General features: G+C 41.5%; 1 protein-coding gene across 9 annotated transcripts in view; it reads right to left on the bottom strand.

Moving 5' to 3' along the window:
- Cald1 (caldesmon 1) overlaps positions 1–17109 on the bottom strand; it is a 220704-nt gene that overhangs the window by 61050 nt on the left and 142545 nt on the right. The window contains exon 1 of one of the 9 annotated variants that reach the window (XM_069996822.1): positions 14259–14480. The exons of the other annotated variants lie outside the window; for them this stretch is intronic. Coding sequence (XP_069852923.1) covers positions 14259–14308 — 50 coding nt within the window. The 5' untranslated portion in view covers positions 14309–14480. Of the gene's footprint in view, positions 1–14258; positions 14481–17109 lie in introns of those variants that run through there. 9 annotated transcript variants of the gene reach the window in all.

Below are 17109 nucleotides of genomic sequence, written 5' to 3'. Positions count from 1 at the left end.
CAACTGTTTGCCAGAGTGCTGTACCCTTACGTGCATGGAAAATAACATTTAAACAATACTCATGTGTGCAGAAGTTGATTTTGGTTGAAAGCACAATTCTCTTCTGTTGAGCTTAAAACAACAGAACAAAAATCTACCAACCTGAGAAGAAACCTGTCTAACTTGTTTCATATATACGTTGTATTTTATTTAAAGGTTTCAAACATCAGAAAGAATAAAAGCCTGGCTCTTTAGAGAGGCAGATGATAAAGTAAAGGACTCATTCAGAAGTTATTCACATTAGGAACACATGAGAATTTCAGAAGTAGCATTTTAAAACATTCCTCATACCCAGATCGTACACCCACACCAATTAAATCATAACTGTATAGGGCATGACACAATTATGAGAAACACTGATTCAAAAGGAGTGACTTGAGATGCATTCAGGTCGGAGGCAACTCATACTAAAAAAAAAAAAAAAAGCTGTATAGAGTCATTCACAAAAACAAACCTAATGCTCAGGTTAATCCCAGTTACTCAGGAGGCAGAGATCTAAGGATTGTGGTTCAAAGCCAGGCCAGGCATTAAAGTCGTGAGATTCTTTTTTTTTTGTTGTTGGTCATGGGGTTTGAACTCTGGGCCTGGGTGCTGTCCCTCAGCTCTTCAGCTCAAGGCAAGTACTCTACCACTTGAGCCACAGCGCCACTTCCAGTTTTCTGGTGGTTTATTGGAGATCAGAATCTCACGGACTTTCCTGCCCTGGCTGGCTTTGTACCACAATCCTCAGATCTCAGCCTCTTGAGTAGCTAGGATTAGAGGTGTGAGCCACCGACTCCTGGCTGTCTGTAGATTCTTACTGCCAATTAACTAGCAAAAATCCAGATGTGAAGCTATGGCTCAAGTGGTAGAATACCAGACTTGAGTGAAAAAGCCAGGCCAGAGTGTGAGGCCCTGAGTCCAAGCCCTAGTACTGGCATAAAAAAAGTCAAAGGCAAAAAACCCAAACAAACAAAAAGCTAGAACCAAGAGAGGAGCCACAGGCTAACCTCCGGTGATCCAAGAGAACATAGATGAGCAACTTGTCCCTGTAATCCTAATATGAGGTATTTTGTTTCTTTCCCCTTGTTTTAAAGTAGAGGTAAATCAATAAGCAAAAGTTACACTATTATCATTGTTCAGATAAATTCCTAAAATCTAGTATCACTGAGTGATGTGTCCCTGTTTTCCTCATGACCAAATGTGACCTTGTCTGGCATCATTGATGAGGAAGACTTCACCTCCACCTCCTCACATGATCAGAACATCTTAGAACTCTAACCCCACTTCCGATCCATTTTCATCATGGATAAACTGTGTCAGGATGATCTTTCCAGAGCTCAGCTAAAGAGCTATTTAAAAAAAAATTCTTAGAGATTGTTTTATAAAAATTGAACTGTAAAAAGGAAAAGACTAGGTCAGGAGCCAACCAAACCAGTGAGGTACCTGCCAAACCACACCTTATCCTCTCTGATCAGCAAAAATACCATCTACCACCCGACTCCCCTTACCTCACCCCCAGGAACTCAGTTATGCCCTTATTAGGACACTGGCAGCAGAGACTGCTCCAGTTCAAGGGCCCAGGAGTGGCTTCCACAGCATGTGGGGTTCATCAAGATGAAGAACGGGAAAAGTCCAGTGCTCACTGTAGGAAGGACAATCCATGCTGGGTAGGCCATAATTATGGTTTTGGAAAACAACATTTTTTTTAAAGGCTAAACCAAAAATATAAGACTTTATTTTTTTAATTAAAAATGCATTTTTAGGAAGGGTGTTTTTGGAACTCTGAAATGTAGTGAAGGAAATTGTCATTTGAATACTTTTAGGCAGTTGAATATACAATCAGAAGACACCTAGTCTGTGCTTTTAAGAAGGGCTGGGCTTGTATAGTCTACATTGATCTGGTCTAAGGCCCAGCATGGGTCATGGAGGTGCAACCTTCCTTCCTTCTATTCTTCCTTCCTTCCTTCCTTCCTTCCTTCCTTCCTTCCTTCTCCTTTATTTCCTTCCTATTTCCTCCCTTTCTTCTTCCTTATTTCCCTCCTTTCTAACTTCCCCCTTCCTCCCTTCTTCCTTCCTTCTTTCCTCCCTTCCTTCCTTCTCCCTTCTTCCCTTCCTCCCTCCCTCACTCCCTCCATTCATTTTTCTCTCTTTCACAAACAGAAAAAGCCCTGACTGGCCAGGTGCTAGGAGCTCATGCCTGTACTCTTAACTACTTAGGAGGCTGACATCTGAATATTGTGGCTTAAAGCTAGCCAGGTCAAAATGTCTGTGAGACTCTTAACTCCAATTCCAGCAAAATCAAAACAAACAACAACAAAAAAACTGGAAGTAGAGGTGTTGCTCAAGCGGTAGAGCATTAGCCTTGAGCAAAAAAAATCCAAATGGGAGCTTGAGACCCTGAATTTTTGCCATAGTACTGGTACATACCACCCCCCCACACACACACACATACTCCCACAAACAGAGAAATTCTGTTTCTTCTTCTAACACCTGCTTATTAAGACTCCCTTCTCTCTGTGTTCTTACCCTAGTCCTAGTGTGTAGTGTCTACTTCTTTTCACAATGGGGCACTATTCACTCTAGACTTTCCCTTCCATGTTACTAGTATAACTTGGGAGTAGCTTCCAAGTTAGAATGAGACATCACCCTGTTATGATCTGTGTCAGCAGGACTGTCCTGTTAATCCCATCCTGTTTGGTGGCTAAGCTGTTTCTGGAGCCAGCTCATGAGCTCAGATCCATCCAGGCAGCAACAGATGATAACTCCTCACAGAGCACTTTCAGCACACACAGGATGTAAGCTGATTTTCGGCATGCAGGGGAGATGTGCTAATACCATTCCTATTTCCCAGTGACTTGTGTTCAAAGCAAGGACACTGCTGTCCTTGTGGGATTTCCTGATTAGTGCTCTCTTCCATTTCCAAGATATTGAAGTATTGGGTTTTGCTCGATTAGGGAGCTCAGAAGCATTCCAGAGAGAGTTAAAGTACTCAAGTAGTCCTTGGGGTCCCTAAACAAATAGGAGGGTCCTTGGGAAACCTCAGATGCACCCACATCGAGAGCATAGGCTGGAGCTTTGAGAAGACACAGAGGAAACAGCATCCATTCACTGTTAAGCTGGAGGGAGGAGGGAAGTCACAAAACCAGCCATTTTACAACCCCAGACAGGGAAGAGGTGGGCAAGTGAGTTTATCTGGGTTCTTTGGCCTCATTTTCCTTATGGGAAGGTAACAAGTAGTACAAAACTCAGAAGGGTGTTAAGGATTAAAAGGGCCAATATTTGTGAAGTATTTAGGTCACTGATGGGCAAACAGTAAGTACTCTGTGAGTACTATTCATTGTTATAATTTATTATTATTATCAACCTCATTATCATCATCTTTGTCATCTGGAAAATAGACTTTGGGCTTACAGGTCTTCTGTGGCAAGCTGCTGGAATAATTGACCGGGAAGATTTTTCTAATTTAAATAAAAAGTTCCTTTTCATTGATAATATTAATACCAGAGAAGGCTGAGATAGGTCAAATTAAATATAGGGGAAAGTTCTTTTATTCTTTCTTTCTTTCTTTCTTTCTTTCTTTCTTTCTTTCTTTTCCTCCGTCCTTCCCTCCCTCCCTCCCTCTCTCTCCCGCTCTCCCTCTCTCTCTCTCTCTGGAGGGTGGAAGGTGGATGGAGAAAGTTGCAGTTAAAAACATCTAATGACAGAATCCTTTTGACTCTGATTTTCTCTATTTCTTAACCCAAGTTACTACTCATTAACAAGCAGGCAGAGATTTATCATCAAAGCACTTTATCTTTCCCATGCCAGAAAAGGCATGCATCCAGTGGGAAAGGAGACTCACCTCAGCTGTTCCTCACTGGGGCTGGGCTGGCTCAGTATCAGACCTCATGGAGGGCAGATGGGATCAGAGCCTGAGCCAGAGAAGTTGGTTCTGACTCTCACTGGAATGGTTTTCAACAATGGCCTGTCAGGCAAGGAACCAGCCAGCCCCACTATCCCAATATATCCTTCAGCCAGCTGACGCTTTAAATGTACTCAACAATTACTGCCCAAGAATTAAATTATGAAATGTCACATTAGAGTTTTACAGTCTTTCAGTACTTGTCATACACTGTATCCTCAAAGAGAAAACAGAGCGTTCTTGACAAGCTAATTCTCAATACCTCAGAATGTGACCTTATTTGGAAATAAGGCCTCAGTGTCATTAGGGTGGGTTCTACTTTGGTGTGCTTATAAAAAGGGCAATCTGGACAGAGACCCAGAGATAGCCCACAGAGGGTAAACTATGAGAAGAGACACAGAGAGAATGCCATGCAAAGGCCGAGGAGTTGAATACAAACGCACAAGCCGATGACTTCCAAGATGGCTGGTACGCCACCAAAAGCCAGAAGAGAGGCATGGAACTTGCTCTTTCTGTCAGTGACTAATGTTAACCGTTTAACTCTTATAAAGCAGCTTTAAGTTCTAAGCAAAACAGAGAAGGTACAGAGATTTCTGATAACTCCTGTCTCCACAGGCATCCCCAGCTAACACTGAACATGCTGAGCCTACACTCACCCATCATCATCATCCAGATCCATCTTTTACTTTAGGATTTACCTTGGTGCTGTATATCTTGTGAGTTTGAACAAATATATAATGATCTGCATCCATAATTACAGTGAGAGTATTTCCACTGTACAAGATAAAACAACACCTCCATGCTCTGCCCGTTTGTTTCTTCCTAGCTCCTTCAGTGATTGTCAGCCTGACCTTTCTTCTGTCTCCATGCTTTTGCCTTTTTCCAAATGTCATATGGTTGGAGTGGAATCACATAACACAAAGCTTTTGTTTTACTTAGCTGTAGTCATTCCTTTCCTCATGTCTTCCCATGACTTAATAGCCCATCTTCTTTTCAGTGCTGAATAGTATCCAGTTGTCTAGCTGTAGCAGTTTATTCATTCACTCATCCACTGAAGGGCATTTACCCATTCACCTACTGAAAGACAACTTGCCTTATAATGTAAGTCATTCGGTAGGGGATTCTTGTTGAAGAGGAACTAATTTAACAATCCTCCCTCAAAAGTTGTTTCTACTTTGTCAATAAACATTTTCCAACAGTGTCTAACACCTTCTATGGTATATTTAGGAGAAAATCTCATTGAATCGTACCATTGAATTGTACTGATTTCTATTCTCTACTGTAACTTCTCTCTCTCTCCCCATGCCCCCACCTCCAGGTCCTGGGGCTTGAACTCAAGGCGTGGGAATTGTCCTCGAGCTTCTTTTGCTCAAGGCTAGCACTCTATCACTTAAGCCACAGTGCCACTTCCAGCTTTTTCTGTTTATGTGGTATGAGGAGTCAAACCCAGGGCTTCATGCTTGCTAGGCAAGCACTCTACCACAAAGCCACATTATCAGCCCAGTTTATTTGTTAATTGGTTCAGGTTTTACTTCAGCTATGTTCTTTTTGTCCTAATGTCTGGAGATCATGGTGGAGATTGACATGTAGCTCTGAGGTAAACTCACAAAACCTTAGCCTCCACAGGCCCTCAGGGCTAACCAGGTCTCAAAGCCAGTCCATACCCTGAAGGCAGATGTTTTCCATCACCAGTCTTAAGAAGGGGGAGAGACAAACTCAATAGATCAAACTGAATATGTCTATGGATCAAACACTATTTAAGTCAGGTCAAACACTTAAACTTACACAGGGAAGGGAGAGGAAATAGAAGAAATATTTCCTTCTGTATGAGTTAATATAGATGTCTAAGATGGTTCAATCTGTAAGTACCCCAGGGTTGAATAGAGAGAATCCACACTTCCTGGGTGTACTTCTCTTGGTAAGACTAAAAGGAAAGCCCCAGACATTTTGGTCTAAGGGGGTTTGGCTATTTTGTGATCAGGAAACATTCATTTCTCACAAGGCTAACCGATAGCAGAATACAGTTTTTCCTAAGAGACCTATCCAGGATGTAAGGAGTTTGCCCAATTTGTGGAGACCTCAGCATTTAACTTAATTGAATAATTAATTCTCAGAAGTCTCTATGCAAGTCTATTTACTCATTTATGGTTGGAATGATGTCCCCTAGAAAAAGGTTACAGTCCTAACTCCCAGTACCTCAGGGTGTGATCTTAATTGGAAAGAGGGTCTTTGCAGATGCAATCAAATTTCCTTGAGGCGGTTAGGGTGGGATCCAAACAAGTAAGATTGGTGGCCTTTGGATACAAATCCAGCCATTCCCAAGGACCAGGTGAGGAGATGCAGGAAGAATGGCATGTGAGATTATTGAAGTCATGCTGTCCCAAGTCAAAGAACCCCCGGGGCTAGCAGAAGGTAGAAGGTAGGTGAAGAATTCTTCCCTGCAGGTCCCAGAGAAGTCTGACTCTCTGCTGACATCTTGGTTTCAGACTTTCAGCCTCCAGAATAATAAGACAATAAGTTTCAATTGTTTTAAGCCACCCAGTTTGTAGTACTTTGTGATGGCTGTCCTAGGAAACTAATTCAAGGTGTCAGAGTCATTCATACTTTTGTCATTACCTAGTCATTCCTCAGATTCATCTCCCACATCCAGCGAGGCCAGTGATTATCAGGATTATTATCTTCCCTCTCTCATTTCTCAGTACTTGCTAACACCTGGCCCGGGCTGCTTTATAGGTATTGTCTTCTTTCCTATAGATGAATAAACTGAGAAACCCATATTTTTAATTTGTGCCTTGGTTAGGGACACACTTTTAATAAAATAATAGGATTGAGACCCAAACCCAAGCTTTTCTGGCTTTTGAAGACCATATTCTTAATTTATACTTCTTTACCTGTCAAGATACTTGAAGATGGGTGGTACTTGATGGCAAATCAACCCCTATAGTCTACATTCCCCTCTTTTTCAAGGTAGCTGGTTTAGGCTAATTAGGAAAAGTAGCAATTCTATATTTTGCTCCACTTCTAAAAAACAAAGTAAGTTATTCGAAATATAGCCATCTGGATTCTCCTTTGAAGTGGTAACTAAAACAACAAAAATCTAAAGTGAAGGAATGATTTTCTGAACAGTACAAGGAGGTTTGAATGTATGCATGTCAATCAGACACTAAATTCTCCTGCCTTTTGCCTCCGACTCAGTCACATTGTCAGCATTAGATATCATGTCATTTCTCTCCAGACTCCTCTGAGGGGAGAACAAGAGAGGAAACACAGCACTCAATAAGCACCCACTGTGGTTTACATACTTTCGTGTGGCTAGTTCCTTTACTTGTTACTAAACCTGCAAGGTGAATCCTAACCATTTTTATAGGCAGAGAAAGTCGTGCGTGCATGGTGAAATCAAGCAACTGGCCAACTGAATCCAGTTGGGAGTCAGAATGGCTGGCCCTGGTTTCTCTTCTGTCCTGAACTTGGCTGTTCAGTGCGGAGAAGGCCTGAGTAACAGGAGTGTTGAGATTCTTTCCCAACCTGCTGCATGCACACCACTGAGGCTGCCTGCCAGAGAGCAGAGCTGAACGACAGGTCCTTGCTAGCCCTCCCTTTTGATTCAAAGGCCTAGGTACCTAAGCCCCTTGGCCTCAACAAAATCATTCAATAGCTGCATGCAAGTCTTCTACTATTTGCTTTTTAGGTATAGCCTACACATTTATTATAAAGCTTTGAACACTATCTACACAGAAGTTAGAGTGGTCATGAAACCAATAGGTTTCAGAATTGCCTAAATTGGGTATGGTGGTTCTTGCCTATAATCCTAGTTACTTGGGAAGTATAGGGAGGATGATCAAGATCTTAGGCCAGCCTCTGAAAGACTGTGAGACCCTACCTGAGAAACACCTAGCACAAAAATGCCTGGCAGCATGGCTCAAGTGGTAGATTGCCCGCCAAGCATGTGTGAGGCTTGACGTTCAAATCTCAGTATTACTACCCCCCCCAAAAAAAACCCCCACAAACACTTGCTTAGATGCTATATATTTTATATAGCATCTATTATATATTTTATATCCTTTTTGTGTCTGGAAATTGCATCAGGGAATGATGAGCTGTGACCTGTTGTTGATCTATATTAACAATGTTTGACCTTTTAAAGAGGAACAGTGGCAAGGCGGGGTAAATAAAGTTCTTTGTTGTTGTTGTTGTTACTAGTTTATTTTCCCCTGATAATATCCAAACTGAGAAGTGAAGAGTCAAATTCTAGAAAAAAGTTAAGCAAAGACTTATAAGCATGGGTACTATAGTTTGGATCTGAAATGTCCCCCGAAGGCCTGGTCCTCGGCCAGTGGCATTTTTGGAGGTAGTAGAACCTTTAAAAAGTGGGGCCTGCCTGAATCAAGGAGAACACTGGTACCTTCTTGTCTTAGTCTCTGCTTTCCAGCCATCAGGAGGGAATTTAAAGCCAGACAGGAATTGGAACTGTGGCTCAAAGTGGTAGAATATGTTAGCCTTGAACAAAAGAGCTCAGGTATAGCACCCAGGCCCTGAGTCCTAGCCCCATGACTGAACCAAAACCAAAACCAAAACCAAAACCAAAAAACAGTGGACATTAAATGTTTATAAATTTAGTGGAGTAGAGCAGAAAGTACGATAGTTGTTCACAAATTGGTTCATGCCTTAGAAACCCATTGACCACCTAGTGCTGCCTTGATTTTAAAACCGAGACAAGCATTTTAAGGACAGTGGGAAGAGTATGGCTGAGTTTCTTAAATTTAAGCCTAGTTACAACATCACAAACAAATGTCACTCTGAGATTTTCACTTAGGAAGTTGCATCATATTGTAGCCTGCTTAAGGATTCTTGCCCTGCTCTATTAAGAACATATGGTCTGCGCAAGTTATTCCTCTGATATTAACTTTTAATTAGGAGAAATGAAGTTACTTAACAATAACTTACATAGATTTTGTATATAATATTTTTCCATCTACTTTGACACTTGGGATGGATGTCCTTGCTAAGAGAGGGGCTTTAGTATCTGAGGGGTTTTGTTGTTGTTGTTTTGTTTTGTTTTTGGTGTTGGTCCTTGGGAATGAGTTCAGGGCCCGGGCAGTATCTTTGAGCTTCTTGCTCAACGTTAGCACTCTATCGCTTGAGCCATGGCTCTGTTTCCAGATTTTCTTTTTCTTTTTGATGGTTAATTAGAGAGAAGAGTCTCCTGCTTGGGCTGGCATCAACCTGCAATCCTCAGATCTCAGCCTCCTGAGCATAAGCAACTGATGCCTTGCATCTTTTTTTATAGATTTTTTTATAGCTATGTTGCAGCAGCAATGATTATAGAGTAAACTGAAGAAGAATCGATACCTGATTCCCACCCAAAAACCATTCCTTTTAATCACCAGCTTGACCTCTGTATCTAATAGCCTGGGTGGTCCCCAGCTAGCAGTGTTTCCTAAGCTAGCCCAAAGACAGGGACCGGAGGAACAAAGGTCATTGAGACATTCAGTGGTGTTCACATTTCAGTTCATGACTTGTTTGCCATTTACAAAGTCTCTTCTGTAGGTACTAATATTTAATCCAATTAAAAAATAAGATAGGCAGGCACCTGTGGTTTATGTCTAGAATCCTAGCTACTCAGGAGACTAAGATTTGAGAATTACAGTTCAAAGCCAGCCTGGGCAGACAAAACCTGGAAAAACTTATCTAATTAATCAGCAAAAAGCTAGAAGTAGAAGTGTGGCTCAAGTGGTAGAGTGACAGATATGAGTTAAAACAAAACAAAACAAAACAAAAATCTGTGAGAACTCAAGGCCTAGAATTCAAGTCCCTAGTACCAGTGTGTACTCACATAAGCACACACACACACACACACACACACACACACACACGCACATCTATTTAGTAGATCATTTTTTAAAGTAAAATAGAATAGTATGGAAGATTTTGGAGAACATCATACACAGGAGTATTTTGTTCCATATGTGTGACTGTGTGTGTGTCTATCTGTCTGTCTGTTTGTCTGTATGTGTGTACTAGGTGACAGTATAAGATGTATTTCTTTCAGAGGATGACTAGAAGAAAATAAGATTGAGAACAGTGATCAGATGACGCTAATTGTGGGTTTGGGCTGTTCTGATGGGAGCCACAGTTTTAACAGAGCTGGGGAATGTGTGTGTGTTGGTTGGAAGGTGTAGGGAGGGCATGGCTGAAAAAGGCATAAGTAGTGTCTGATAGGTTCAAAGATAAGCTAACCTCGAGGCCAGAGCCTGAGCTTGATCTTTTTTCCTGTTCTTCATGAGGAGTCCAGCAAGCCTAGGACAGGAAACCCTCAATGGCTATTTGCTGACTGAATAGATGGAAATGAGTAAGGTTTACAGATTTCTTTTAAGATGCCTCTGAAAAATTCAAATAGGCTGGGAAATTAATCAGGGCAGGACTACATTTATGAAGATCCTTTTCCCAAAGTTTCATTTGTGAATTGGCTTTTGGAACTTCAAATGCCATGACACAGGGTTGCTGGGATCTCAGGCCAACCTATCCACAGCCACCTTTGAAATTCAACAAAGGTCGGCAGCGAGTACTGAAGAACTGCAGCTAACTGTATTTCTGTGGGCAATTCATCTTTACTGTCCAGTTAGAAATGTCAGGGGCAAGTCAGCTTGCAGAAGGCAGCAGAATTCCTCCCCTGTGTCCTGTTCCTCTTGCCACTGCTAGATCTGACAATATGGATGGCTCCCAGGGCTTATCACAGGGCTCGTTGCAAGGATCCACAGGCCAAAGGTAAGAAGTGGGAAAAAGGAAACATGATGCCAACAGCATCATCAGCATCATCAAGACCGGTGGATAGCTGGTGTGTTCATCTGGCCATTCACAGGGAAGACCCAAGCAGAAGGTCAAGACCACTTCCACAAGCACATCTCCGCAATATTCTCAATACCTGGCAAAGCACAGTCACCTATTTTTTCTGCCATTCTTTCTTATACTTTCATCTATAAACATTAGTAATGTTATTCTTTTTTTTAAAGTAATGTTATTCTTTACCAGATAGAGGGCCAGAGAAACCTATCTTTGAACCAAAACATGAGCAGATTAAAAAAAAAAAAAAGGTCAGTTTTGTACAAAAACCAAAAGAGACAAACCTCCACTAACTATTGACTGTCACTTTGAACATAATTCTACCTCGTAGGTTTCCTGATATTATGGCTATTAGACAGAGATGCACTATCAGATACTAAAAGTAACAAAAGGAACAAGAAATCAGCAGGCAACTCATAAACAAGGGGACCCATCTGGGAATGGCGTCTTGTTGTCTAAGATATCATTTTACAGCATGATCTAAAAATTTGCTCATAACAATAATATAGCTCAGAAATGGGAAAAAATTTCAAATGCACTGTATTCTTGATTTGGAAAATGGACAGATATAGTTTCCATTATTATTGATAAATTCAGCTTGAAAAATTCCCAGGTTGTATTGCATGAACCACACGTTTGTATAGTTTTTGCTTGTTTGTTGTTGTTGTTTGCTTGTTTGTTTATATTTAAAAAATCTCAACATTCCTGTGTGTTTCTTCTTTATGCCATTTATTTATTTCTCTGCAATGTTTTCAATTTACTTCCCTCAGACAATAGTGGGGTGAAAATAATCTTCCACACTTCTCTGATTCCATGGTTTCAAAATTTATATGCCCTACCACGGTTGTTAGAAAATGAGACACAAGAATACAACTTTTGAACTTTCTTCCCAAGGATATATAAAAGCATACTTCTTTAAAAGAAATGTAACTCTTACTTGAGTAAAATAAATATTTACAGAAAACCCCAAATCTTGACCCAAGTAAACTTCAAAAGGGCTTTAATATGCTAAAAGTAGCAGTGAAAATACTGAGCTATAAGAGAAAAAAAAAATCTCTCAGTGATCCTACCAAAATTCAACCTACTTTGAAGTCTGAAGAACTCAACAGCTATTCACACCTGCTTCAGAAAATAACATGGTCCTTGTGTAGGTCTTGGCATTCAGGAATTTTAATGTGCCTCATAAAGCAAAACAAAACCAAAAACAAAAAACCCCATTGCCAATCTTGTCCTGTAGGTGATGTAACTGGGATAAGTTATCTAATGGAAATGCATAGAAATTTCTAATTCATTTGCTAGACACACTTAACCTAATACTTCTTGCAAAAATAAAGGTACAGGCACTTTCCTGTGTTCGAAGGCTGAAATGAAAAGTATAAAGTTGCATGAAATAAGTCTAATTTCTTCACTAATGGGAGAACTAAAGAGTAAACAAAAATAATGTCGATGCCATTCTGCATGCTGAAGATTCAAAGATTCAAAATAGTTTTTTTTGCTTTTGAGTGGATTACCATCACCCAGGGGGAAGACAGACATGTTCTCCGTAACTTGAATACCTGAACACAAAAAAGATGGGCATAGGTTGTCAGAGGAGAGAAAAAAGAGGGACTGAAGGTTTAGGAGAGAAGGTAGCATTTGATCCAGACTTTGAAGGAAGCAGACATAGAAAGCAGGAATAGTTAATTCTCATGCAGAGAAAGGAGTAAGCCCAAAGATGGGTGTGGTTTGTGTATGATGGATTTGGGAGCAGGGACCTGATGTGATTTTGCTGCAGCAGGAGAGATTCGGATTGAAACAGTGAAGGGAGGCTCTGGAGAATTTGAATGATGTGTTAAGGAAAGTGAGTTCTATCCTCTGAGGGGGAAATGGGGTGGGCTGGGGATGAGGTCAGAAAATGGACTGAGGCTGAGGCCAGGGACCAGATGGGAGGAAATGACAGTCATCCAGGTGGAAGGCAATCACTGTGGAGTTTCAGGAAGTGACAAGAGTAAGTGGGGAAGAGAGAGAGAGAGAAATATGGAGAAAGTAAATAGAGAGAACCACAGACATGTATGGAATAGAAAAAGAGCCAGGACCAGGTGTTGAAGGACAGAGAGTAGTGAGGAGGAAGGGAGACAGAAATACAATTTTTTTCTAGCCGTCCACGCTCGGTTGCTGACCAGCTGTGAGACCCCGGCAAGCCTGTACTTTCCATGTGCCATGGTTTCCTCATCTGTAATGAATGCATGAAACAAGGTCTGTGGTCTCTGAAGCTTTCCATGGAGATCTTGCATTCCGGGGAAATGTTACAGGAGATAGCAGAGCGGTGGTGTAGTGGGGTTGGGGGAGGGGGCTGAGAAAGAGAGATGGAGGCATGAAAGGAACTGGGACTCACTAAGACACTGGAGAGTCAGAGTTCTGGGTCGATTTAACTAGATTTAACCTATTTAATCAGCATATCTCCTTTACATTAGAGGATTCCTTATCAGATTACATTTGACTTAAAAAAATAGTGCAATGAGCACATTTTCTTGGTTATCCAAGAAATTGGTGAATATTATCAACGTGGGTCTCCGTTTTTTAGGACCCCTCCCCTCTCCCCATTGAGTTCTTCTGTTTATTTGATTAAGCTGTTGCACAAACCCTGGAACAACTGGAACAACAATTGCCATTCTGAATCTGTGCCAAAATGCTCAGAAATGGGAAAGACTTACTGAAAGGCCATTTGGTGTTCTTACTCTTGTGCAGTACCTTTTCCCATGACCCCTTAACAGTTTCTCAAACTCTATAAACACCAGTGTGAAAACGACCCCTCACCTACCCAACATTACAGACACCATTTCCCTACTTACTGACGATTGTCTGACTTTGGGTAAGTCCAGTTACTCTTTTGGGTTCTTGTAACCTCCTGGGAGGAAGGAATGAACACTGAGTCAAACTATCTTAGAAGGCTCTTTCTGGTTTTCACATTCCAGGATTTGGGGATCCTGGGATCCTGGAATTCCACAAGTACTTTATCTGAACATTTCCCTGATCAATAGCATATGCTACGGGTCTTGTTGCTCTCAATCAGATGGTCAGAGGGACTGAGGGCTTTGGGCTGTTTACTTTAGGGATTGGGCAAGTGTGGCTTAGTGAAATCTCTGAGGCCAGCAAATGTCTGAGGCAAAAGGCTCAGGTCTAAATTAACAGCAGATCTTCAGCAACACAATGCTCTGTAGATTGGTATTTGCACGAGAGAAACCCATAAACGCTTCCTAAGGTACCATACAAATGGCAACAAGAAAATCACTGGATCAGAACCGCCCCGCAGTGAAGACCCAAAAGTTTCAGGCAAGATGGAAATGTACATTCTCACAGATTTCCTTTCTCCCCTGTGTCTCTTTCCTCCTCCCACTCCCACAATTTCATATTTAAAGTGAAAAAAAAAACACAACAATGCTATTGTTAGAAAAAGTAAGAAAGCAAAAGAGAGGAAAGGAAAGAAAAAGCAATCTTTCTTTGAGTGTAGACTCACTGGGAGAGCGCGGCCAGGCTGCGTCTTCCTTGAGACCCCGATCCGAGCATGTCTGCAGCTGGCCAGGGGTGCAGGCAGCTGAGATGGGGGGGCCCTGGCTGCGAGGTCAGGGCGTGGGCCAGGCCCGCAGACAGGCCATGTTATCTGTGGCTGAAATGCAGTGAGCAGGATGCTCCAGGGTCTTCCCTTTGTGTTAACACTTTGGTCTGTCCCAGTGACGAAAGTCTGGGCTTGTCCTCAGCCAAATCTACTCCTCCCCACCCATTCCCTCCACGTGGGATCATCAGAGAGCTGATTGTTAGTTTTTACTGTAATCTCTCTAATAGAAGCCCCATCACGTTTAGATCTGAAGGGCAGCCGAGTGCTTGGAGATTTCCAGACTCACAGAGTTGAGTTGTCAGGACCAGGATCCTCAGTAGCTTTGCTAATGAAGACTCTATGTGCTTAACTATGTGGAATAAATAACGATTCCAAGGCAAGCCAAAGGGAAAGATGTGAATGTCTAGGCTCAGCCTTTGGAAAACAATTGATGGTGGTATTATTACATGAATACACATCCCAGTTGTGACAAGATCAACAGAAATCAGCCCACTGAAAAGTTCATCCGGGTGCTGTTCTCAGGCTCTCCTTCTGGTCTCTGTTCTCAATTAGTATTGGGGTAAGTGGCTTCCAAAGCAAACAGTTCCTACTGAGAATTCAAATCTGAGAAACTCCTCTTATCCCTTTTATCTAGGAAATGATACCAGGGCCAGAGAATGCAAAGGAAATAGGAAGAACCAAGAGACATGTTCTTGCTCAGTGGTGGGCTGGACTGTACAGGGTGTCTGCTCTTTGCATCTGTCTTCTGAGAGATGAGGGCAGTAGCCAGCCTGGGAGCTTGCTGGAACAGCGGGTCCATCTGGTGATCTCACCAGCCACGCCTGGCAAAGGGACTGGTCAGCAAGGCTTGGAAAGCAGCCAATTCCCACCCCCTCATGAGGGGGTGGTGTTGATTCTAGTGATGACACCCTATCTTGGATTGAGTTATGAATATATTTCTGCATCTCCCAAAAGTGCCTTGGTATGGGAGGGCCCAATGACTTATGGGACTAGCTTTCATCAAATGTGTAGAACTAAGATCTCTACAACACAAGGTTAGATTACTTTTTGGTAAACAACAGAAGCAACTGATCTCACCCATTGAGAACCAAATTCACAAAATGAAAGAGATGTTTGAGATGGACGGCTTTATCTCATTCACAAAAACACTGACAAACAGCTTTTCCAAAACTTGCCCCGTATCTTCAAGCTGCTCTGATGTTCAACTTAAAGAAATTTAATTCAGTAAGGTTAAATGTCCTCCACTTCAATGAGATAGAAACATGCTTAAATACTGGGACTTGCTGGGCACTGGAGAATCATGTCTCTAATCCTAGCTACCCAGGAGGCTGAGATCTGAGGGTCACAGTTTGAAACCAGCCTAGACAGGAAAATCTGTGAGATTCTTATCTCCAATTAACCACCAAGATGCCAGAAAGTGGGACTGTGTGGCTCAAGTAGTAGAGTGCCAGCCTTGAGTGAAAAAGCTAAGGACAGAGCTTAGGGCCTGAGTTTAAACCATCTCAGTGGCACAAAAATAGATAACTAGGTAGATGGATATAGATAGATAAGTAAATATTGGACTGTCCTCAAAGTCATAATTTTTGGAGTAAATATAGTTCAATGAATGTCAAAGTTAATTATCTCCATATATTCTGATATATACATTGATCAGGGAAAATAACACTCATAAAAACTTTGGGTTATACCTGTGTTCACAATACTGATTTAAATATGGACTTGTCTTGAGTTAATCACTTTGAGCCAAGATTTAAAATATATAATATATATTTATATATAAGATATATATATATATATATATATATATATATATAGTGTATGTATGGAGACATTGTGCTGCTCATTTTTCTACCAAATTTTATCCATTTTCATTCCTCCAGTTGTTTGTAAAATTCCATGGTTTGTTGATGTACACAGAATAAAATTTACTCTAAAGATGTTTACTTTGCCCAAGAGAGTTTGAAGCTGTGACTGAACTGAAGTCATTGAAATAGGAGTTATCCTGGGTTATCAAGGTTTGTTCACTCCAATCATGTAGGTTTTTAAACTCGGAAAAAAAACTTTTGTGACTGTAATCAGTGGGAAAGAAGGGTATAGGAGAAAGGTTAGGGATGTAACTTTGCCTTCTTTGAAGATGTAGAAAGAAAGCCAAGAGCCCAGGAATGTGGGAGCCTCAGGGAGGTAAAAAGGCAGGAAATGCATTCTCCCTTAGAGCCTCTAGCAAGGAATGCAGTCCTTATCAAAACCTCAATTTTAGTCCAGGCATATCTACAGACCTGTACATAATAAGTTTGTGTTGCTTTAAGCCACTAAGTTTGTGGTTATTTATTACAGCAGCAGTAGCAAATGAACATACTTGCTTATGAGACTCATTTGATCCTGGGAACAAATTTTTCCTCCTAATTCCCTCCTCCCTTCTCCTCACTCCCTTCCTACTCCAAATCTGAGATGGCAGGTAGAGTTTGACATATTCACAATTGGCTTATAAAATGGAATAGTAGAGGGAAAAAAATCTTGTATTTCTTCTGGGCTAGCAGTCTCTCTCTCCCTCTCTCTGTCTCTGTTTCTGTTTCTCTCTGGGTCTCTGTCTCTGTCTCTGTCTCTCTCTCTCCCTCTCTCCCTCCTCCCCCCTCTCCCTCTCTCTCCTCTCTCCTTCTCTCTCTCAGACTCTTTCTGGCTCTTTTTTTCTCTTTCTCTAGGTCTCTTTCTGGCTCTTTTTGTCTCTTTCTTTCTGGTCTCTTTTCTCTCTCTC

Source organism: Dipodomys merriami, unplaced genomic scaffold (assembly GCF_024711535.1).
Source record: "Dipodomys merriami isolate MVZ:Mamm:240054 unplaced genomic scaffold, mDipMer1.0.p SCAF_5, whole genome shotgun sequence".
In the NCBI taxonomy this organism is placed as follows: Eukaryota; Metazoa; Chordata; class Mammalia; order Rodentia; family Heteromyidae; genus Dipodomys; species Dipodomys merriami.
This window is presented reverse-complemented; position numbering and strand designations above follow the sequence as displayed.